Genomic DNA, 25,149 nt, shown 5'->3' with positions numbered 1-25,149 from the left:
ATTAAGACTGACTTGGGTGAAGTTGTATTAACACTTTCTGTTTGGTTATGAAATGGTACCAATTATTGAACAGACATCATATGCCAGAGCATAATAGTTTGATTGACTTGTAGCGACATGTTTATATATAATGTTTGTGTTATTAAAATTTTAAAACATGGAGTTTACTTTTAACAACAGTAGCATACTGATTGGAGAAATTTTAGAATATATAGATTTCTGGATGGTTTCAATGTACATGGAGATGATCCTTCTAATGCTCTCTTAGTGTCTTGAACTCCTCTTTTCAACTGATTTCCCGCATTCTGTGTTACACCTTAACTATTCACTTCCATAGTCATCCCTGGATTTAGTCATTATGAATAACCATAAGCCTCCTGTAATCTCAGTTTTATGTTTCCTATTCTCTTAATACCACTTCTTATCTTTCTTGCTCTCTTGTTCTGGTGCTCTGACTTCAACTGTCCTTCAACACCACTGGGACCTAGAATTTGTGATCATACTAACTTTTGTATGTCTCTCACCCCTTGATGTCCTCTTTTCTCTCCTTACCAAACTTAAATTATTTGTTGAGCATTATAATTACTCTTTTGCGTATACTCTTGGCTTCCTTAACTTCTTCTCATGTCATTTGCACTACCTCAGTGCTGTTTAAATCCAGCCTTCTGCTTACTTCATACCTGCACTCGTGCAGCTGAGTATGGCTGGAGGAAAACACACAGATCCCGTTGACTGGTCTCACTTTAAAGTTATGACCACTAACTCATGAAGGCTTTAACATTGCTAGGCAAACATTTTATTTTCCTAGTCCGTTCATTTTCCCACTGTTTTAGTTGACCCATTTCATGCCTCCTACTCTTCCCTTAAAACCCTAATTGCTCTTCCCCATTTTCACTCTGAGGATGACTTGACTTCCTGTTTCACTGAGAAAATTGAAGCAGTCAGAAAGAACTTCCACATACTCCTACCACCACGTGTGTTCACCTTTTATCATCTGTACCCGTATTGTGTCTATTCACCAGTTATTTTAAATGAACCACTAGTGAACTAGATCCCAAGTTCTCTCACTCAAGTACAGTACTTTAGGAATTCTCCCTACTCCCTTTTTGAAAAAAATTTATTTATTTTATTTATTTATTTTTGGCTGTGTTGGATCTTCGTTGCCGCATGTGGGCTTTCTCTAGTTGTGGTGAGTGGGGGCTACTCTTCATTGTGGTGCACGTGCTTCTCATTGCAGTGGCTTCTCTTGTGGAGCACCGGCTGTAGGTGCGCAGGCTTCAGTAGTTGTGGCACGTGGGCTCTAGAGCACAGGCTCAGTAGCACGGGCTTAGTTGCTCTGCAGCATGTGGGATCCTCCTGGACCAGGGCTCGAACCTGTGTCCCCTGCATTGGCAGGCAGATTCTTAACCACTGTGCCAACAGGGAAGTCCTCCCTTCTCTTTTATATCATCACTTTTTCTCTCTATTTATTGGATCATTCCCACCAGTATATAAACATGCAAACATACCGTTATTTCTCCTATTTAAAAAAATTCTGCTTTTTTTTTTTTTTTAAATTAAGCTATCATTTTTTTAAAATAAATTTATTTATTCATTTATTTATTTTTGGCTGTGTTGGGTCTTCGTTTCTGTGCGAGGGCTTTCTCTAGTTGTGGCAAGCGGGGGCCACTCTTCATCGCGGTGCGCGGGCCTCACTGTCGCGGCCTCTCTTGCTGCGGAGCACAGGCTCCAGACGCGCAGAGCTCAGTATTTGTAGCTCACGGGCCCAGCTGCTCCGTGGCACGTGGGATCTTCCCAGACCAGGGCTTGAACCCGTCTCCCCTGCATTGGCAGGCAGACTCTCAACCACTGCGCCACCAGGGAAGCCCAGTTCTGCTTTTTTTGCCCCACTTTTCCATCAGTCTCCAACTTCCAATATTTCTTTGCTCTTTTTTGCAACAAAATTCTGTTGAAGGGTTGTCAGAGCTTGCTGATTTCAATTTCTCTTCTTGTATTCTCTCTGAAAAAGTTCTTTTTAACTTATGGGAATCTTCAAACATACATAGAAGTAGAAGACTAGTATAAACATTAACATCTTTAAATTTAACCACAGTGCTGTTATCACACTTAACAAAATTAACAGTCCATAATTCTTTGGTATCATCTAATAATATCCAGTGCATGTTAAATTTTCTTGATTATTTCATACATATCTTTTTATAGTTGGTTTATTCAAATCAGGATCAAACAAAATCCACAGATGGAATTTGGTCTTAGATCACTTGCATTTTTAAAAAAAAGGGCAGCTTCTCCCTCCTCTAACTTTTTTTTTTAAATTGAGGTACGGCTGACTTACAATATTAAATAAGTTTCAGGTGTACAGCACTGTGTTTCACTATATTTAAAGGTTGTACTCCATTCAGAGTTATTATAAAATACTATGTTCCCTTTGCTGTACAATATATTATTGTAGCTTCTTTATTTTATAATAGTAATTTGTACCTCTTAATCTCCTACCCCTGTCCTGCTCCCTGTCCCCCCCACTGGTAACTACTAGTTTGTTCTCTATATTTGTGAGTCTGTTTCTTTTTTTGTTATATTCTCTAGTTTGTTTTATTTTATAGATTGCACATGTGATAACGTAAAATTTGTTTTTCTCTGTCTGACTTATTTCACTAAGCATAATATCATCCAGATCCATCCACGTTGTTGCTCATATGGTCATCTAATAGTCTACAAGGCTGCCAAGAGCATCCAGTGGGGAAAGGCCAACAAATGGTGCTGGGAAAGCTAGAAAGACACATGCAGAGCAGTGAAATTGGTTCCCTATCTTACACCACTCACAAAAATTAACTTGAAATGGATCAGTCTTAAACATAACACCTGATACTATAAAACTCCTAGAAGAAAATGTAGAGAAGAAGCTCCTTGATGTTGTTCTTGGAAATGATGTTTTTGGATATGACACCAAAAGCACAAACACCAAAAGCAAAAATCAACAAATTGGGGCTATATCAAGCTTAAAAGCTTTTGCACAGCCAAAGAAACAATTAATAAAATGAAAAGGCATCCTATGGGAGAAAAATTTTTGCAAATCATATATCAGATAAGGGGTTAATATCCAAAATATATAAAGAACTCATACAACTCAATAACAAAAAGACAAACAACCCGATTAAAAATAGGCAGAAGAACTAAATAGACATTTTCCCAAAGACGTTATCCAAATGGCCAACAGATACATGAAAAAGTGCGTAGGGAAATGGAAATTAAAACCATGATGAGCTATCCCCACACCTGTTAGAATGGTTATCATCAAGAAGACAAGCGATAACAAGTGCTGGCGAGGATGTGGAGAAAAGGGAACCTTTGTGCACTGTTGGTGAGAATGTAAAGTGGTACAGCCGTATGTTTTCTTCCATACTGGAAAACGTATGGAGGTTCCTCAAAAAACTAAATATAGGGCTTCCCTGGTGGCGCAGTGGTTGAGAGTCTGCCTGCCGATGCAGGGGACACGGGTTTGTGCCCTGGTCTGGGAAGACCCCACCCTGCGGCTGGGCCCGTGAGCCATGGCCACTGAGCCTGCGCGTCCGGAGCCTCTGTTCCGCAACAGGAGAGGCCACAACAGTGAGAGGCCTGCGTACGGCAAAAAAACCCAAAAAAACAAAAAAAACTAAATATAGAACTACAGTATGATCCAGCAGTTCCACTTCTGGGTATTTATCTGAAGAAAATGAAAACACTAATTCGAGAAGATACACACACCCCAATGTTCATAGCAACATTATTTACAATAGCCAAGATATGGAAGCAACCTAAATGTCCATCAACAGATGAATGGATAAAGAAGATGTGGTGTATATACACAGTGGAATACTACTCCCTCCCCCAACTTTTAAGTTTGTTTGTTTTTATGCCATTGACTTGTTGAGGAAATTGGATTAGTTGTGTTATAGAATTTCCTGCCTTTTGGATTTTATGTTTATTTCCTTGTAGACTTGTTTCTCTGTCTTCTGTATTTCCTGTAACTGGTTAGATTCTGGTTCGACGTTTTTGAAATTTCTTCCTCATAGACTTGTTTCTCTATCTTCTGTATTTTCTGTATACGATTAGATTCTGGTTCAACTTTTTTTTTAATGGCTTTACTGAGACTTTTTTCACATAACCATACAATTCATCCATTTAATTTACAATTCAGTGGATTTAATATGTTCACATATAATGTGCAACCATCACAACAGTCAATTTAGAACGTTTTCATTACGTCAGAAAGAAACTGTTTAGCTCTCACCCTTTTGTCTCCCTTCTCCCATCCCAAAACAACCACTAATCAAATACCAGAATTTTGATGGCACACCAGAAAAGACTGAAAGAGATCTGAACACTAAACATGTTAGTCAGAATTCCAATGCAGTGATTGTTGAAGTAAGATAGTGTCTCACATTGCCTGTAAGGGATTCTGTAGTGCTTCACTATTGCTTCTTATTGCATCCTTTAATCCTGCTTACTGCCTAGTCATTCTCTGTTATAAAATCATGTTGCAATCTCCTCCCTTGAATCTGTAAATACAGGATCTTTCTTTGGAGTCTTGCAAAATAATTTATAGTTGTAAGCAGCTCATCATTACATCCGAAAACTAGCCCAGGCAGTTGTCTCTGATGGGAGTCAGAGAGAGTGGAGACAGTTGTAGCAGAAATAAATTTATTTCTTTGCTCCAAGTCTAGTTAGTATTACACCTAGAAAACCAGTGACTTTCTATGTGAGTCTGGGAAACAAGATCATTTATCATCTCTGTGATTTAGTGTTGTTAAGAGAGTGTCATAGCTTTCTTCCCAACCCTAACCCTTACTCTTGATATGATTGGTCAATCTTTGAGGAAAGGTTAGTTTTGAATTAGACATATGTAAGGACTCCCAGCTTTTGTCATTATTTTCATGGAGTATCATTTGTGACACTTTGAATCCTGAAAAGTGTACTGCCTCAGAAATAATTCTTAGGTGGAGAAACATTGATTTATAAAGTTTAAAAAAATGTTCGCTTAAATTTATGTATGTATGTATTTATATTGTGGTAAAATATACACAACAAAATGTATCAGTTTAACCATTTCTAAGTGTACAATTAAATGGCATCAAGTACACTCACAATTTTGTGCAACCATTACCACTGTCCATTTCCAAAACTTTTAAATTAACGCAAACTGAAACCCTGCACCCATTAAAAAATAATTCCATCCCCCAGCTCCTTCCAATCCCCAGTAACCTCCATTCTATTTCCTGTTTCTATGAATTTGTCTATTATATGTACATACCTCACGTAAGTGGAATCATACAATATTTGTCTTTTTGTGTCTGGCTTATTTCACTCAGCATAATGTCTTCAAGGTTCATGCTTGTTACAGCACGTGTTAGAATTTCATTTCTTTTTAAGGTTGAAAAATATGCCATTGTATATGTGTACCACATTTTGTTTATCCATTCATCTGTTGATGGACATTGGATTGTTCTCATCTTTTGGCTATCGGTAATGATGCTGCTATGAACATTAGTGTACAAGTATCTGTTTGAGTCTCTATTTTCAGTTTTTTTGAGTATATAGCTGGAAGTGGAATTGGTGGGTCATATGATAATTCTGTGTGTTTTGGTATTTTTTTTTTTCCAGAACCACCGAATTGTTTTCCACAGCAGCTGTACCATTCTACATTCCCACCAGCAGTGCACAAGACTTCCAATTTCTCAATATCCTCTCCTACACTTGTTATTTTACATTTTTTGGTAATAGCCATCATAATGGGTGTGAAGTAGTATCTTGTGTTTTTGATTTGCACTTTCCTCATCCCACTAATTTTGTTATGTTTTATTTTCATTTAGTTCAATGTAATTTTTAAGTTTCATTTTTCACACTTTTGTGACTCATGGATTATTTGGAACTGTGTTTTTAGTTTTCAAGTGTTTGGAGGTTTTCCTGTTGTCTTTCTGTTGCTAATTTCTAGTTTGATTACATTATGGTCAGAGAACACACTCTGTATGATTTCAATTTTTAAAAATTTTTTGAGGTTTGTTTTAGGGTTCAGGATATGGTCTGTCCTGGTATTTACTTTTTGGGCCTTTGAGAAAAGTATTTGGTCTGTTGTCGTTGGGTGGATTGTTCTATAAAACAATGTCAGTTAGATCCTATTGGTTGATGGTGCTGTTGAATTTTACCATATCCTTGTTGATTTTTCTGTTCGGTTTTCTTTCAGTTGTTGAGAGAGATGTCTTGAAGTCTCCAGCTATAACTGTAGATATATCTTATTTCTTCTTTCAGTTCTGTCAGTTTTTGCTTCCCATAATTTATAGCTCTGTTATTTAGTACATGCACATTTAAGATTGCTATGGGGCATAGCTGTTATCATCAGGTAATGTCCCTCTTTATTCAGTACTTTTCTTTGCACTGAAGTCGAAGTACTTTATCTTATGTTAATATAGCCACTTCTGCTTTCTTTTGATTAATGTATATATGGTATATCTTTTTCCATCCTTCTGTTTTCAGCCTCCTTATATTGTCTTTTTTGAAGTGAGCTTTTGGTATACCTTACTGGTACGTCATGTTTTTAAATCCATTCTGCCAGTTTCTTATCTTTTTATTGGTGTATGTAGGCCATTTACATTTAATGTTATTATCATTCTGCTAGGGCTTTAATCTGCCATTTTATTTTTTGTTTGTTCTCTCTGCCTTTTGTTTCTCTAGTTTCCTTTTTCTGTCTTCCTGTGGGTTATCTGAACAGTTTTTAGAATTCCATTTTGATTTATCTGTAATGTTGTTGAGTGCATATCTTTGTATAGTCTTTTTAGTGGTTGCTTAAGGTATTGTATATACATAACTAATCACACTACTGGTGTTGACATTTTACTAGTTTGAGTGAAGTGTGGAAATCTTATGTACCTTTATGTCTCTTCACCCTATAGGTATTAAATTATATAGACCTCACCTGACATTGCCTCAGCAGTAAGGGGAAGGAGTTCTTGTTACTGCTGTATAGGAATAGGTGTCCAGATTCCCTGTGTGGACTCCACTGACACTGTGGGAGTGGAGGATTCATTACCTTCCAGTAGATATGAAAATCTCAGCTCCCCACTCTGACTTCTCTGACATCGTGCTGAATGGGTAGTGTTGGGATGGCTTGTTACAGCTTGGTGAGGGTGAAGTCTAGCTCCCTATTTGGCCTTTGCTGGTGTGGATATGGGTGGGACTACAGTTTTTCATGTGATGTTTGGCTGGAGTAGAGTGGTTATTCTCTAACCTTTTCTATTTTGCTAGGCTGCTGCTCTCTTGGTCGTTTGGCTGGGGAGAACAGGCTTTGGTTGTGTTTTTTGTTTTCCTATGCTCCTTGGTGTTTCTGGGTTGTGGACCTCTCTAGCATCAGGTCTGGAGTATATAAGGTAAAAAGAAATTTTAGGTAACTCACTATTGTGCTATTCCTTGGGTCCCGAGGTCCCTGTTGGTCTGCTTTTTTCTATCCACCTTTTAGAGCCGTCTTATGTTTATTTTATATATAATCTTCAGGGTTTGTAGTTGTAACTAGTGGGAAGAATAGAGAAAAGTATGTCTACTCCATCTTCCTGGATGTGGAAGTACCTACTTGTGACTTTGATGTTGAGCACATTTTCATGTGCTAAATGGCCATTTAAAAAAAAAAAATTTATTTTATGGACTCTGTTGGATTTTTTATTTTAAAAATTTTATTTATTTATTTATTTATTTAGGTTGTGCCAGGTCTTGGTTGCAGCACGTGTGCTCGTTAGTTGGGCTCGAGGGCTCCTTAGTTGTGGCGTGCAAACTCCTAGTTACAGCATGCATGTAGGATCCAGTTCCCTGACCAGGGATTCATCCTGTGTCCCCTGCGTTGGGAGATGGATTCTTAACCACTGTGCCACCAGGGAAGTCCCTAACTGGCCATTTTTATATCTTCCTTTCTGAATGTCTTACCAACTGCCCACCCCCACCCCCGCGCCATTTATTTGAGGGGGTGGTTTGTTTTTATGAGATGTGGGACTTTTTTATATATTCTAGATGCCAGTCACTTATTTTTTTTTTTTTTTTTTTTTTTTTTTTTTTGCGGTACGTGAGCCTCTCACTGTCGTGGCCTCTCCCGTTGCGGAGCACAGGCTCCGGACGCGCAGGCTCAATGGCCATGGCTCAGGGGCCCAGCCACTCCACGGCATGTGGGATCTTCCCGGACCGGGGCACGAACTCGTGTCCCCTGCATCGGCAGGCGGACTCTCAACCACTGCGCCACCAGGGAAGCCCGCCAGTCACTTATTAAATGTATTTTGTAAATATTTTCTCCTAGTGTGGCTTGCCTGTTCATTTTCTTAACCATCTTTTGATGTATCAATTTTTCTTTTACGATTATCCCTTTCTCTGTCATGTCTGAGAAACCCTTGCCTACTCCAAATTTTGAAGATATTCTCCTATATTTCCTTCTAGCAGCTTTATAGTTTTAGCATTTATGTTTATATCTATGGTCCATCTCAATTTAGTTTTTGTATATGTTGTGATGTAAGGATTGAAGTTCATTTTCCCCCCCATATAGATATCCAATTTTTTCAGCAACAGTAATTGAAAATGATTTCCCTTTCCCTGATGAGTTGCTTCTATGCTTCTATTAAGCATGTCATGATAGTGTATTATGTACTTGGTAGAATAGGTAAGATAGAATGCTTATGAGAGAAAACCATGAATCTAGATCTTAAAGACCCAGTTTGAAATTTTGCTCTTCATTTTGTGGCTATTTTATTTTCAGAAGTTAACTTCTTTGAGCACAATTGCCTTTATTTGTAGAATTGAAATAGTAATTATCTCTAACTTATAGGGTTTGGGGGAGGTTTAAATGAGAAAACATATAATGATAATGATAATAATAGCTACTATCTTTTGAGTGTTTATGATGTGATAGTCATTCATTATTTTACTTAGTATCTTTAAAATGTTGTTGCTCTACCTAGTTGTTCAGTCCAAAGAAGTATAGGTTAAAGCACCTTCTTTGTAGTAATGCAAACTTGCACAGTAGGCAGGTGTCAGTGTTTTTACCCAGTTGAACATCTTGAAAAATAACATATTCTTATTTTCATTGGTCCACGACTGCACATTCGTTGTATAATCATTTATAGTTTTGCCTGAATAATTTTCTTTCTTGAATTAGATAAGAAATAGAGTATCTTATCAAAAACTATAATTTCAGCTTGGCTAAGGAATGCCACAAATATCCTATTATTGCTAATAATACTTTTAATAGGGTCTGTGTATTAGTCTCCTTGGGTGCTGTAACAAATTACCACAAACTGGGTGGCTTAAAACAACAGAAAAAAAAAAAAACAAAAAAAAACAGAAATGTATTCTTTCACAGTGCTGGAGTCCAGAAGTCTGGAATCAGTATCAATGGGCAGAAATCAAGGTTTTGGCAAGGTTGCACTTTCTTCAGAGGCTCCCTTCAGTATCACTTTCTTGCCGCTTCCAGATTCTGGTGGCTGCTTGTGGCACATCACTTCTACGTTTAAGGCCAGAATCTTCAAATCTCTCTTTTCTGTGTCTTCATATGGCTTTCCTCTTGGTGTGGCCCAAATCTCTGTTTATCTTCATATAAGGATATATATGATTGCATTTAGGACCCACTCAGTTAATCCAGGATAATGTCCCTCTTTTAAGATCCTTAATGATATCTTCAAACACTCTTATTTTATATTTTATTTATTTATTTTCACATATAAGGTCCATGGATTGGGATTTGGCAATCTTTTGGAGGGCCATTTTTCCCCCCACTGCAGTATGGTTGTACGTTTTTACGAGGATAACAGTAACAACAAGTAAAGTAAAAGCACCACTAAGAAACTTAGCAATGAAAATTCCAAATTATAAAAAAGAATCCCTCCAGTGAGTATTTTGTCACTGTATAGTATTATAAAACTGTTATCTTACTGTTTTTATGTGGGAGTTATGGGCAAAATTGAAGCAAGAAGATCAGAGAGAGTATGACCCAACACTGTGGTTTCTTTAGTTCATCTGGCTGAATATCTGTTGACATTTTAGAAATAGCAAGGGAAAAATTACGTTTTTTTTAAATAATAGATCTATTTAAGTTTTAAAATTCTTGTGTCCACCTCTTCCTTTATACCTACCTCTCACATCCATCCCTGTTTATAAAGGTGCCCCTTACTGAAGCAGTGGATCCAGTGGATTTGGAAGATTACCTCATTACTCATCCTTTAGCTGTGGATTCTGGACTTTTAAGGGATTTGATTGAATTCCCTCCAGATGATATTGAAGTGGTTTATAGTCCTAGGGACTGTAGAACCCTTGTTTCAGCTGTACCTGAAGAAAGGTAAGGAGACATTTACCTATTTCTGGTTTTAGTGTAACTATAAAAAGGCTACCTTCCATTATTTTATTTAGAATCTATTTCTCGTGGTAGTGTTGTTTCCTATTATATGAACAAGAGCGCAGCAGCAGAATTCACAAACATCAATGCTTTCCTGTCTAAATTATAAATATATTTTCTTTTTTAAAATAGTGAAATGGATCCACATGTTAGAGATTGTATAAGAAGTTATACAGAAGACTGGGCAATTGTGATCAGAAAGTAAGTTACATATTCATTATGACATTTAAAAATACTGAGTAGGATCTATAAATGGGTTAAGGTAGATTAATACTAATTATGAGACCTGAAAATTCATTTAAAAAATAGCTGAAAAAGTAAAAGAAGAACCTTTGCATATAGATATTTTTTCCTTAGGAGTTCCACAATTACTTTCTCTTACTTTCCTTATAAAATAATACATTTGTGGGGATAGTATTTCTATATTATCATAGATCATTAGTAACTAATAATAATATAAAATAATGATTTGTAGTCTAATTCTTTTGGGAAATCGTGGGTAAATATTGATGAATAATTTGTATTTCTAAAAAAGAATCCAATTTATTGAATTGGTTAAGTTTAATAGCTAGTTTTCTAGATCAAGCTGTTTGAAAGGTCTCTGCCTTTTATTAACTAACTGAATATTTACAGGTCCTTGACCTGTACATCCAATCAAGTTAGTAGTTGTAAAAATGTTTTGTTTTACCACAAAATTTATGTTTCTAATGGATGGTGTTTGAAATATCAAGTCAGATTAAGAAATAAAATAAAATTATTCTTCCTTTGCTAATTTGCATAATGAAGAAGGGTCTTCATACTGAATCTTCTTAGCCTTCTTTTATTTTTCTAAAGGAAGTATAATTACTGAAGTAGTGGAAAATTCTGTTATGACATTGCAGTTTTGAGAAATGAAGTTATCTGTGCTAAATTGTACTAGTAACAGTGATGTATCCATTGCTTATTTTGTTGCTGTTGTGGGCAACTGTCTTATTTCACTGTGTTTCACTCTTGGGGTTACTGCTGACATGCTTTTTAGTTTTAGTGTGACCTAATAAAAATACAATCTGCTACCCTTTATAAAGAAGAGCTGTTTTTATGAACTTACAATTTTGATAAGTATTTCAATAGCCAGATTTCAGAGATTACTGAAGAAGACTGTTCCTCTGTCAGATAACTCAAAAGTCTTTACCTTTATGCATGTATGTTGGAAACCTGTAATCAGAAATCTTAATAGAAATAGATTAGTTGTAAAATATATTAACCTTAGAATCATGGAGTCGTCTTGCTACTTAATTCTAATCAAGGGATTGCTGACCTTGATTTAAGCCAAGAGGGTACAGTAGTTAACATTTATGGTTATTTGCTATATGCTGGGCATTTTATTGGATACTTTACACTCATCTCATTTAAGGTTCCAGCAGACAAGGTAGCTCAGGCTCAGAGTACTTAAGTAACTTCTTTGAGGTCCCATGGCCAAAAAGTGGGATAGCTAGGATTAGAACCTAGGGGCATCAGATTCTAATGCTTGTAGTTTTTTCTGTTATACTAGATATTATTTATTACCTTCAGTAGTAAATGGAAGACCAAGGGTTACTTTTGGTAGACTAGAAGTTTTAAAGTATCCCTGAAATATAAAAGGTATGACTGGAACACAACAGAAAACCACAGCACAGAATAATTTAAGATACATGCAAAAGGTTCAGTAGAGCTTTAGGCTCAGTGAATACAGGCAGTGGAAGAGGGACCTAGGGTAAATGTTGGACATTTGGTTACTTTGAAACCTCTTATACCCTTCTTTATGCATAGAAGTGGGAGCAGAGGTATCTGCCTATTTATTTATTGATTGATTGGCTGGCTGCGTTGGATCTTCGTTACTGCGCCTGGGCTTTCTCCAGTGGCGGCGAGCAGGGGCTACTCTTCATTGTGGTGTGCGGGCTTCGCATTGTGGTGGCTTCTCTTGTTGCGGAGCACAGGCTCTAGGCATGTGGGCTTCAGTAGTTGTAGCACACGGCCTCAGTAGTTGTGGGTCATGGGCTCTAGAGAGCAGGCTCAGTAGTTGTGGTGCACGGGCTCAGTTGCTCCGCGGCATGTGGGATCTTCCCGGACTAGGGCTCGAACTCATGTCCCCTGCATTGGCAGGCGGATTCTTAACCACTGTGCCACCGGGGAAGTCCGGTATCTGCCTATTTTAAGAGCACTAATTATAGGGGCTTGAGCTCATACAATAGTGCCTGGGGTGGGCATACCTTGGAATAAGAAGGAACCCTCATACCCAGAAGACTGGCAGACTCTGCCTGGAAGCATGAGGTGCCTCTTCTCCACAGCCACTGGATATGTGCTTGGCTAAGCAGATACAGTATTTTCAGACAGATATGGGCTTACAAATTAAAAAATGAGCATTAGAACCTAGAATTGCCAACCGTTTGATTAAAACCAGTGCACTTGAAAGAGAATTATCAAACTACAAATAAAAGAACTTATAATTTAGGAAATAGTTAATAGAACACACATCAAGACCCATACGTGTAACTAATATCCTCAAAGAGATGTGAAAAAGTTATGGTAACCATATAAAAAATCAACTGGTTATCTTTGGAAGTGAAAATTTTGTTCAGTGAAAAAAATGTTTAAAACTCAGCAGATGGGTTTAATGGCAGAGCGGATGTGACTGAAAAGTGGAATAGTAAGTTATAAGATGAAACCAAAAAATTCTTCCATAATTCAGCACAGAAGGGTAAAAGGATAGAAAGTACTTTATTCATTCAAGACATACTTACTGAGAGGCTAGTATGTGCCAGGCACTATACTAAGCAGTGATGATACAGCAGTCAACAAAACTAACTCCATTCCCTCATGGAGCTTATATTCTACTTGGGGTTGAGGGCAATAGACATTAAACAAACACAGATAAATATATAATAGTTGGGAAGAATAGAGGGAAGTCTTGTAGAGAAAAAAAGTAGGATGGGGGGATAGGGAGAGCCAAGAAGAGGTGATTCCACTTTGTGAATAACTAATCAGAAGAGGCCTTTCTGATAAGATGAATTTGAGTGAAGACATGAAGGAAGTTAAGGAGTAAGCCCTCTGGATATCTGGGGGAAGAGTGTATTAGGCAGAGGCAAGAGCAGTACACGCAAAGGCTCCATATTGGAAGCATGCTGGGAATGTTCAAGGAATAGCAGAGAGGTCAGTGTGGCTGGAACAGAATAAGTGAGGGAGAGAATGCCAAGATACAGAGTCGTAGAAATGGTGGTGTTGGATGGGTAATCATGTAGAGCCTTATCATAGCAACTGACTACAGGAACAGAATGATAATATAGAAAAGAGTATTGATCATGAATCATGTCATTCTTCTCAGCTCTCTTGAATTTCATACTATCAGTTTTTTAGGACATAAAGGAGGAAGAATGCAACAGTATTCTGGTTTATTAGAGTAGCTTAGATATCTAGTTTCAATTAAGGCACTTTTTTTTCACATTATCTCATTTTTATTAAAAAATACAAAAACTATAAGTATGTTTATACTTATGTATATGTATATACTTATGATTATACATACGCCCAGGAAAAGATCCAGTTAGTTAAATACTAGGAGTTCAACACTGATACTCTGAGTAGTAGAAATATAATGATTGTATTTTTACAAGTCTGTATTTTTAAATTTTCAACAATGAGCATGGATTGATTCTGTAATAATAAAATGTTATTTTAAAAAAAACCCTTTTTCATATAGAAAAGCAACAGTGTATTCTGTCCTTTAAGGAAAATACAAATGTTTCCCTTGAGGAAAAAAGGTGCAAAGACTAGAAAACAGTTTAGTATTTTTCAAAAATATCTGGTAATGGTTTTTTGCTGCAAAGTTTTGTCTGTTTGCCTTTAGTCAACATTGTGTAAAGAGTTAAACAGACCTGTGTTTGAATTCAAACTTTGTCACTTTACAGGCATTTTTACACAAATTAAGGCACTTTAAACATTTCATGAAAGATTAAAATATCTGCTTCTGAGTAATATCTTTCATGTTATTATACTGCATATTTTTATTTTAGTTATTCCAGAGAAAAATGCTTTCTTTTATTTTGTGATTATACTATGATGTGAGCATCATGTAGCTGCTATTTCAGTACCTTTCGCAGCAAGACATGTGAATAATTCATATTAAGTGTGATTCTTTACTATGTCATAAATTGACTGATAGAACCATATCATCCTCTGGTAATTATAATTGTTTATGCTCCAGTTAAAATTTCCCCCAGTTTGACTATATGAGGTGTGACACAGTAGTTGCTCTTTGATCATAATGTCTCTAATATTCTTGGACATTGGGTTGTTAGAAAAGAAGTATACATTAGTTTAAGAGTTGTTCTTAGCCTAATATATATATTATACAACAATATATGTTAATTAAGAATATATGTATACAGTGGTGTAGATCTTGCTATTCTTTCATTTTACAGGCTCTTTTTTTTTTTTTGGGCTGCGTTCCGTCTTCGTTGCTGCGTGTGGGCTTTCTCTAGTTGTGGCGAGTGGGGTCTACTCTTTGTTGTGGTGCGTGGGCTTCTCATTGCTGTGGCTTCTCTCGTTGCGGAGCACTGGCTCTAGGCGCATGGTCTTAGTTGCTCCGCAGCATGTGGGATCTTCCTGGACCAGGGATCGAACCCATGTCCCCTGCATTGGTGGGTGGACTCCTAACCACTGCGCCACCAGGAAGTCCCTATTTTTTCATTTTAGAAGCCTGAAGCTTTAGGTTGTTTTAAGATTTTTTATACATAATGAGATATAGCAAAATTTTTTTGGCTATTTGGAACTTTAAGCTTCAGTGCTTTATATATTTTTGCCTTTTAAAAATTTACATTGTGATGAATGCAGGATATATTTTCTGCTCTCTCATTTTATTCTTTAACCTGGCTTCCCATCCTTTCCTTTTACTGACCAATTCTCTGAATTGAAAGTACAACTTAAATTATATCCACAGGATTGTCATGAAAAGGAAGGACAATATGATTTACCTCTGGAAACTCATAAATGCTCTTTAGTTGGATTAAAGGAACTCTGGATGGAAGTTTTCTTAAACCTCTAGTTAAATACACTAAAAACTGCCAGAATATATTCTTATTATGTAAAGAAATAATGCAGAGAACAGTTGGCTTATTACATAATGATGATGAAAAAGTGAAAAATTTTCAAAAATTGATATTTCCTTAATTATTTTATTTTGAATAGATATCATAAACTGGGAACAGGATTTAATCCTAATACATTAGATAAACAGAAAGAAAGGCAAAAAGGTTTGCCAAAACAGGTCTTTGAATCCGATGAAGCTCCAGATGGCAACAACTACCAGGATGAACAAGTAATACTTTTATTTTTAAATGACTATAAGAAGTTATTTTAATATAGCTTTTTTTTATTCATTGATTAATATATTTAATGTTTTACATTACAGGATGATCTTAAAAGACGTTCAATGTCAATAGATGATACTCCAAGGGGTAGCTGGGCCTGCAGTATTTTTGACTTGAAAAATTCACTTCCTGATTCTTTGCTTCCCAATTTACTTGATCGAACTCCAAATGAAGAAATAGACCGTCAGAATGATGACCAAAGGAAAGCAAACCGTCATAAGGAACTCTTTGCCTTGCATCCATCACCAGATGAGGTATAGATAATTTGGATATAAAGAAGTAAATGATTATTAATATAGATGTTTTGGGAGTATGAATTGTATGTAGCATTATGATAATGTAGGGAATAAAACTTAATTGAAACATAGCTATGCTTTTTGTAAATGAAATATAGTTGAGCACACTTATGATATAATGACTCCTGTTTGAGGATAAATAGGCCAGTCTTTTCTGTGTTCACTTGTGAAGACTAAAAGTAGTAGATTAATAAAATAAGTTCTTAAAAAATAAATTGTAAAGGGTTGACATATGGTAAGCATGCTCATTTTGGTGTTGCTTGTCAATTTGTAGGAAGAACCAATAGAACGACTTAGTGTTCCTGAGGTGCCCAAAGAACATTTTGGTCAAAGACTTCTTGTAAAATGTTTATCACTCAAGTGAGTATTTATTTTGTTTACTATGTAACTTTTATTTTCTGGAATAATATTTTGAATACCAGTATAACAAAATCCTGGTAGATTTTATACTTGTGTTTGTGTCCTTTTGAAAAGTAATGTTCTGTACATAATTTTAAATTCTACTAAACATTTCATCCTGCCTATGAAGCTGAGCTTGAGAGCATTTTTGGCTAGGTGAAGATGACTCTGCCTCAGTTATATAACTAGTCTTAAAACTTGAAAAAACATTCACTGAAATCTGTAGTATTTATCAGACACTGTTCTTGGCTTGAGGAATATAAAGACAAAGTATCTTTTTCCTTAGAGATGATTTTATATTTGTTACATGGCAGGCTTTCTTTTTTCTTAAGATTTTGAAGTACGTAGTAATGGTTGACTTAGACTGTGAAAGGTATACGTGGAGAAGTGTGTTTCAGGAAGAGGGGCAGTATAGATGGTGTAGCACAGATGTAGAAAAGTACAAGGTATTGAGAGAATTTATTTTTGGAATGAGAGTTTCTCTTGAACTATGTATTTTATTTTTAAACTGCTTTATCCTTTTCCTTCTTAAAGGTTTGAGATTGAAATTGAACCCATTTTTGCAAGTTTGGCTTTATATGATGTGAAGGAAAAGAAAAAGGTAAGGTTATATAATTTGAACCTAGTCTTTTGTCACAATCATAGGTTCAGAAACCTGTTTTTAAGTTGTTTTATAAGATAAATAATGACTTTTGGAGAATATTATTAAACATGGATTTTTTAAGAAGAAAGTAGAAATTTAAGACATAAAGTATTTTCTTACTCTAAAATAGTTCAGTTGACCTAGTTTTTATTTCATTGAAAGAGTTCCAAAAGCAAGTAGCAGAAGCAACTTTCTTTTAGTTTAGTAAATAGAAAAAAAATACAAGAAAACCATTTTAGGCAACTGATGTATAAAGGATTATAATGATGGTGACAGTGAATTTTTGTTGATGTAATTTTCAGATTCTTACTAGCTAAAAGATCATTTATATATATTTCAAATATTTTTGTCTAAAGTAGTGCTCTTAGTTTTGCCATTATATCTTTATTACACTTAGGAGTTTTTCAGAGGGCTGTCTCATACAGCATTTCAGTATTCTAAGCCTAATGTGTAGTAGAAATTTAAAATGCCTTTAGTGACTTCTGCTGTCAACATATTAGGATTTCTATAGTGGAACTGTATTCCAGCAACTTGTATTTGCTAAATCAAATCTTCTGAGATGTTATTCATGTAATTGTTTTAAAGACTCAGTTTGGGGTAATTCATCTCAATAATAATTTCTTTATATACTTTATTAGAAGTTAAATTTCTAATTAAAAGAGTGTGGGAGGGCTTCCCTGGTGGCACAGTGGTTGAGAGTCCGCCTGCCAATGCAGGGGACATGGGTTTGTGCCCCAGTCTGGGAAGATCCCACATGCTGCGGAGCGGCTGGGCCCGTGAGCCATGGCCACTGAGCCTGCGTGTCCTGAGCCTTTGCTCTGCAACGGGAGAGGCTACAGCAGTGAGAGGCCCGCGTACCGAAAAAAAAAAAAAAAAAAAGAGTGTGGGATATGGTTCTTTAGAATATGTTTTTTGCATTATATATATTTTTGCTTTGATATAGACATGTAAAGATCAGTCAGTGAAATATATAGTAAACTGTATGTTAGTATAATCGTCTAATATTTGTAATATTTTAAGACTGTATGATTTTTGTGATTTTTTATAAAATACACAGGTTTTAAATTTAATATATGAATATGTTTTTTAGATTTCAGAAAACTTTTATTTTGACCTTAATTCTGAGCAGATGAAAGGATTATTACGTCCACATGTACCACCTGCTGCCATTACCACCCTGGCACGATCAGCTATTTTTTCTATCACTTATCCTTCCCAAGATGTTTTTCTTGTAATAAAGGTGAGAATAATGTTAAATATATTTGTTTATTTGTGTTGTGTCTGTATACTTGTGTCCCTATCAATATTGCAAGCTTTTTAAGGGTAAAGATTTTATCTTTAACCTATTTTTTCATCTTAATATTTCTTAACACTATATTAGACGTATACTATAGGCGCTACCTAAATTTTTCTTGAGTGGGGAGCTTTATTAGGGTTCTCCAGAGAAATAGATCAGTAAGAGGGAGATACACACACACACACACACACACACACACACACACACAGACACAGAGAGAGAGAGAGATTGATTTTAAGGAATTGGCTCGTGTGATTGTGGGGGCTGACAGGTTTGGAATGTGTAGTGCAGGCTGGAAATCCAGGTAAGGGGTGATGTTGTAGGCTTAAGTCTGAATTCCACAGGGCAGCAGACCAGAAACTCAGGCAGGATTGCTGTGTTGCAGTCTTGAGAATCCTTCTTTGAGAAACCTTAGTCTTTGTTCTTCAAGTCTTCAACTAACTGGATGAGGCCCACCCACATTATGGAGGGTAATCTGCTCTACTCAAAGTCTACTGATTTAAAAGTTAATCACCTCTAAAAAATACCTTCATAGCAACATCTAGATTGGTGTTTGATAACCTAGCCATGTTGGCATATAAAATTAAGCATCATAGGAACTATACTATGATTTTATCACTCAGCTCCTAAATATATAAATACTAAAATCTAAATCACTGAGATCATGGAGCATTATGATTTGACTGTCAGCCAATTAAGAATAAGGATTACAGGGCTTCCCTGGTGGTGCAGTGGTTGAGAGCCTGCCTGCTGATGCAGGGGACACGGGTTCATGCCCTGGATCGGGAAGATCCCACATGCCACGGAGTGGCTGGACCCGTGACCCATGGCTGCTGAGCCTGTGCGTCCGGAGCCTGTGCTCCGCAATGGGAGAGGCCACAACAGTGAGAGGCCCGCGTACCACAAAAAAAAGAATAAGGATTACAGATTCTAAAATCTGAATATTACTAAGCCACTTAGCTTAGGGTAACTTAAGAATAATTTACCTTAACTTGACCTTGACTTGAGAATAGCCTAAAATATATTCTTTAATCTTTTTTTCTGTGTTTATATAAAATTATCATAAAAAGGTAATGAATTTTATAATAAGGTTATAAAGTGGATTGTCATGAAATGAATTTTATTTACCCACAGGAATAATGTCCTAATTTGTGGACAGATTCCTATGAATTCAGGTTAAAATAAATCTTACTTACAATGAACAATCTTACAAGCAAAGATTTAGCAGCAGTGGTCTTCAGAAACTCACTTAAGAGTAAAGTTCTAGATATTAATACAATTGATAAATGTATATACACAGTTATTTTACATGGGAAAATAGTTTTCATAAAATAGAGCATATTTGAGGGAATGAACTGGAAAGATAGAGATGGTGATTGGAATACTGGCTGCCCGTGCTCTGCAACAAGAGAAGCCACCACAATGAGAAGCCTGTGCACCACAACAAAGAGTAGCCCCTGCTCACCGCAATTAGAGAAAGCCTGTGCACAGCAGCGAAGACCTAAGGCAGCCAAAAAAAAAATTATTGTAGTTTATAAAAAACAGTATATTTTTTTCTAGCTTTATTCTTCAAGATTGCCTTGGATGTTCCTTTTTCTTTTTCTTTTTTTTAAATAAAGTATGATTTCCATTTTATTGTCTTTTCAGAGAACAGTATTTCTTCAGTCTTTAAGGACTTAGCTCCTTACGTGGGCTTTGGTGGAAGTCGTGGGGCAGCACCTGTAGGTCTAAATCAGGGTGGAGGTGTTCGGTCCTTCTGAGCTTCCTGAGAACTATTCCTGACTACCTTGCTGTGAATGGCACAACTCATGCAGTAATGTAGTTTCACATACAGCTTGGAAAGCACATAGGCATCAAAAACACTTGCTTCAGAAATGTCCCTGACGGCTTAGGCCTCTACTATGTTCTGAATGATGAGCTTCTTAATGGCCTTGTCCTTGCGCAAGCATCGGGCACAGTTGGTGCAGCAAACAGGCTACACATGGCCATGGCCCTTTTTGGCATGACCGTTGTTCCTTCTTTTCTTGGTCATCTTGGAAGTGAGGAGGTGAGAGAGGCTGGATGTTTTTGACCCTTTACATTTTTGTATAAATTTTTGCTTGTCAGTCTCTCCATGCTGCCCCAATGCAGGCATACTCTCTCTCAAGAAAGAACTTGTTGAGATGTTAACTGAGATTGCATTAAATATACTGATCAATTTGGAAAAGCTGACGTCTTTAAACTGCTGAGTTCTCCAGTCAATGAGCACAGTATGTTTTTAGGTCTTTTCTCCTATATCTTCCTGATAATTTGATATTTTTGACCCTGTTCTAAATGTTATCATTTAAAAATTTTCATTTTAAATTATATACAGAATTTCATTCATCACTGGTGTATAGAAATTCAGTTATCTTTTCTTTATAAATTTTTATTTATAGTTAGTAACATGCACAAGGTGTGCACTTTCTTTAATTTTTACATACTTAACTCAGTTGTGTAACCAAATCCAAATCAAGGTATATAGAACATTACTCAACAGCCTTCTTTGGCCCCTTCCTGCTATGCTGACTTATCATCATGGATTAGTTTAACCTCTTTTTCTTCATAGAAAAGGAATCATATATATTCTTGTGTCTGACATTCTAAAGAATTATATGATTCATCATTTTTGCATGTAGCAATAGTTGGTTGTTTTTCACCCTGCATAGTATCTTGTTATATGCATTTCACAGTTTGGTCATTCTAATAGTCAATGGACATTGGGGTTATTTCTAGCTTTTGGCTATATTGTAAGTAATGCTGCTGTAAACATTCTTTTTTTTTTTTTGCGGTATGCGGGCCTCTCACTGTTCTGGCCTCTCCCGTTGCGGAGCACAGGTTCCAGACGTGCAGGCTTAGCGGCCATGGCCCACCGTCCCAGCTGCTCCGCGGCATGTGGGATCTTCCCGGACCAGGGCACGAACTCGTGACCCCTGCATCGGCAGGCAGACTCTCAACCACTGCGCCACCAGGGAAGCCCTGTAAACATTCTTATATATGATTTTTGCATTTCTATTGAGTATATAGGTAGATGTTGAATTACTGGATCATAGTGTATTTATAGCTTCAGTTTTAGTAGAAAGAACCAGTTTTCTGACGTGGTTAGTCCAAGTTTCAGTCTCATCAGCAGTGCTTGAGAATTTTATTTGCTCCATTTCCTTCTTAACATTTGATATCATCAGGTGTTATTGTATTTTACATTTCAATTTCATTTATTTTATTACGTATTTTATTTCTGGTGCATTTGCAGGGGTATGTCAGTTTGGCTTTAATTTATAATTCCCTGATGTCTAAGAATTATTGGCCATTTGGATATTCTGTTTTGTGTAGTGCTTATTCAAATAGTAAGCTCATTTTTAGCTTGTTTATATACATAAAAAACACAAATTTTAAGTGTATAGGATACATAAGTTTTAAGTGAAAAAAATACAGTTGTGTAATCTTCATTTCATTGGATTGTTTTTATTTTATCAATTATTAATTTATTAATTTGTAAGAGCGCTTTATGTATCCTCCATTCACTAATTTGAAGTATCAACTTTATTATGTGCTAAATTCTTGCATACACTTCATTTGGTTTCTGGACTTTTATCCTATTTTATTTATATTTCTTTTCCTAAAACATTAAAAATTTTATAGGGGTAAAGTGAGACATTTTGGAGAAAAATGATAAGTAGAATTGTATTGGCCACTTAATATTTTGTGAGTTATCTTTTTTAATTGTAATTTTGTACTTTGATGTTATATTAAATGGAGATGACTTTTAAGACTGATTGCTTTTATTAATAGTTTTAATTGAGGTAAAACACACATAACATAAAATTTACCATCTTAATCGTTTTTATGTGTACAGTTCAGAATTAAGTATATTCAGATTATCACGCAAGCAATCTTTAGAAAATTTTATCTTGCCAACAAAATCTTAACCCTCTATACACATTAAGTAGCAGCTCTTCATTTCTCCTTCTCCCCAGCCTCTGCCAACCAGCATTTTGCTCTTTGTTTCTATGAATTTGTCTATTCTAGATACCTCATTTGAATGGAATAATACAGTATTCGTCTTTTTGTGACAGGCTTATTTCCCTTGGCGTAATGTCTTCAAGGTTCATCCAGGTGGTAGCATGTTTCAGAATTTTCTTCCTTTTAAGGCTGAATAATATTCCATGTGTATGTGTATACTCATGTTTTGTTTACTCATTCTTTGATGGACACTTGAATTGCTTCTACCTTTTGGCTATTGTGAATAATGCTGCTATGAACATGGGTGTGTGAATATCTGTTTGAGTCCCTGCTTTCAATTCTATTGAATATATACCCAGAAATAGGTTTTCTGAATTACATGATAATTCTATTTTTAACTTTTTGAGGAACGTCTGTACTGTCTTCTACAGCAGATTACGATTTTACACCATAAAAAGCACACAGGGGTTCCAGTTTTCCATATCCTTGCCAATGCTTGTTATTTGTTTGTTTGTTTATTTAATTGTGGCCATCCTGATGGGTGTAAGGTGATATCTCATTGTGGTTTTGATTTGCATTTCCCCTAATGATTAGTGATGTTGAGTGTCTTTTTATATGCTTCTTAGACGTTTGTATGGCTTTTTTGGAGAAATGTCTATTCAAGTTCTTTGCCCATTTAAAAATCAGATTATTTGTTGTTTTGTTGTTGAGTTGTAGGATTTCTTTATCTGTTTTGGATAAAGAACTCCTTATCAAGTTATATGATTTGCAAATATCTTCTCTCATTCTGTGGGTTGCCTTTCACCCTGTTGATTGTGTTCTGTCATATACAAAAGTTTTAAATTTTGATGTAATCCAATTTAACTATTTTTACTTTTGTTGCCTTTGCTTTTTTTTGTGTCAAATCCAAGAATACATTACCAAATCCAATCACAGGAAGCTTTTCCTTTATTTTTTCTTCTAAGAGTTTAATAGTTTTAGGTTTATGTTTAGGTGTTTGATCCATTTTGAGTTAATTTTTGTATATAATATAATGTAAGGGCTCAACTTTATTCTTTTGCATTTGGATATTCAGGTATCTTTTAATATCATTTGTTGAAAAAACTTTTCTTTCCCCATTGAATAGTCTTGGCACCCTTGTAGAAAATCTAACTATTTATAGTTTTCAAATTACAGATCTTTCACCTTTTTGGTTAATTCCTCAGTATTTTATTCTTTTTGATATTATTGTAAATGGAATTTTTTTCTTAATTTCCTTTTTGAATTGCTCATTGCTCGGGTATAGAAATGCAACTGATTTTTTGTGTGTTGATTTTGTATCCTGCAACTCTGCTGAATTTATTAGTTCTAACAAGTTTTTGTGTGTGTGTGTGTGTGTGTAATATTAGAGTTTTCTATATAAGAGATCATGTTGTCTGTGAATAGGGATAATTTAACTTCTTCCTTTTCAATTTGGATGTTTTTGTTTCTTTGTGTTGTCAAATTGCTCTGGCTCAGACTTCCAGTACTTTGTTGAATAGAATTGGCAAAAGTGAACATCCTTATCCTGTTCCCTCATTCTAGAGGAAAAGCTTTTGGTTTTTCAGCATTGAATATGATGTTAAATGTGGACTTTTCATATATGGTCTTTATTATATTGAGGTAGCTTTCTTCTTTTCTAAGTTCATTCAGGTGTTGAATTGTCCAGTTCTTTTTCCTGCATCAGTTAAGATGGTCATGTGTTTTTTTTCTGTTATTTTGTTAATGTGGTGTATTATGTTGATTGATTTTTGTATTTTGTACCATCCTTACATTCCAGGCTGATTGCTTTTATTTTTAAGCTTAATTAATCTTTACTCTTTTTGTCTTTGACAGCTAGAAAAAGTGCTACAGCAAGGAGACATTGGAGAGTGTGCAGAACCATATATGATTTTCAAAGAAGCAGATGCCACCAAGGTAGAATGTCATGCCTCTTATTTCTGCCACTTTCATAGTCATTAGCAGTCACTTTCCATTCTCCTCAGATCCCCCAAACCCAACCCTAAACAATCTCTAATCTCCGAAATTATAATTTGGGAGAATACTATACAGAGCATATTAAAGAATTTTACTACTAGTTCATTTTTTTCTCTTGGCCTACCCATTTTCTTTATATCCTTCAGTACCTAGCTTGAGTCATGTGCTATGCTATTCTTTAAAATCTCCCTCACCCCAAGCTAATGGATTCCTAAAGAATCAAATTAGTTCAGTTTAATTCCTAAATAATAAAAAATTTCCTGTGTTTGCAAAATAGTGATTTTGATGGAACTTTTTCTAGCAAAGCAGAAGTATTCTGGGCCTCTGTCTAGCTGCAGATAATTAGGAAATATGGTAAAAATAGAAAATACAATCTCCATTTTGCCATCAGATAACTAATTTCTAGAATTTGGATAAACTTATAAAGCAAAAATAATAGGTGAACAATTGGTACCAAATTCCAGATACCCTGAGTTAGTTATAAGAATAACAGGTGAGGACTTCCCTGGTGGCGCAGTGGTTAAGAATCCGCCTGCCAATGCAGGGGACACGGGTTCGAGCCCTGGTCTGGGAAGATCCTACATGCTGTGGAGCAGCTAAGCCCATGTGCCACGACTACTGAGCCTGTGCTCTAGAGCCCGCGAGCCTCAACTACTGAGCCTGCGTGCTGCAACTACTGAAGCCCGCGCGCCTAGAGCCCGTGCTCTGCAACAAGAGAAGCCACTGCACCGCAACGAAGAGCAGTCCCCACTCACCGCAAC

At 36.0% G+C, this 25,149-nt stretch overlaps 1 protein-coding gene and 1 pseudogene across 7 annotated transcripts in view; one reads left to right on the top strand and one right to left on the bottom strand.

Moving 5' to 3' along the window:
* Positions 1–25,149, top strand: part of DOCK7 (dedicator of cytokinesis 7) — a 216,361-nt gene that overhangs the window by 22,020 nt on the left and 169,192 nt on the right. For all 7 annotated transcript variants that reach the window (XM_065872784.1, XM_065872822.1, XM_065872816.1 and 4 more), the window contains 8 exons: positions 10,164–10,339; positions 10,529–10,597; positions 15,599–15,728; positions 15,822–16,034; positions 16,351–16,436; positions 17,010–17,076; positions 18,209–18,358; positions 24,248–24,328. In XM_065872784.1, coding sequence (XP_065728856.1) covers positions 10,164–10,339; positions 10,529–10,597; positions 15,599–15,728; positions 15,822–16,034; positions 16,351–16,436; positions 17,010–17,076; positions 18,209–18,358; positions 24,248–24,328 — 972 coding nt within the window. The remainder of the gene's footprint in view (positions 1–10,163; positions 10,340–10,528; positions 10,598–15,598; positions 15,729–15,821; positions 16,035–16,350; positions 16,437–17,009; positions 17,077–18,208; positions 18,359–24,247; positions 24,329–25,149) is intronic.
* LOC136130811 (small ribosomal subunit protein eS26 pseudogene) lies at positions 20,100–20,447 on the bottom strand (annotated as a pseudogene).

Source organism: Phocoena phocoena, chromosome 1 (assembly GCF_963924675.1).
Source record: "Phocoena phocoena chromosome 1, mPhoPho1.1, whole genome shotgun sequence".
In the NCBI taxonomy this organism is placed as follows: domain Eukaryota; kingdom Metazoa; phylum Chordata; class Mammalia; order Artiodactyla; family Phocoenidae; genus Phocoena; species Phocoena phocoena.
The sequence above is the reverse complement of the archived record's forward strand: the minus strand, read 5'-3'. Positions and strand labels throughout refer to the sequence as shown.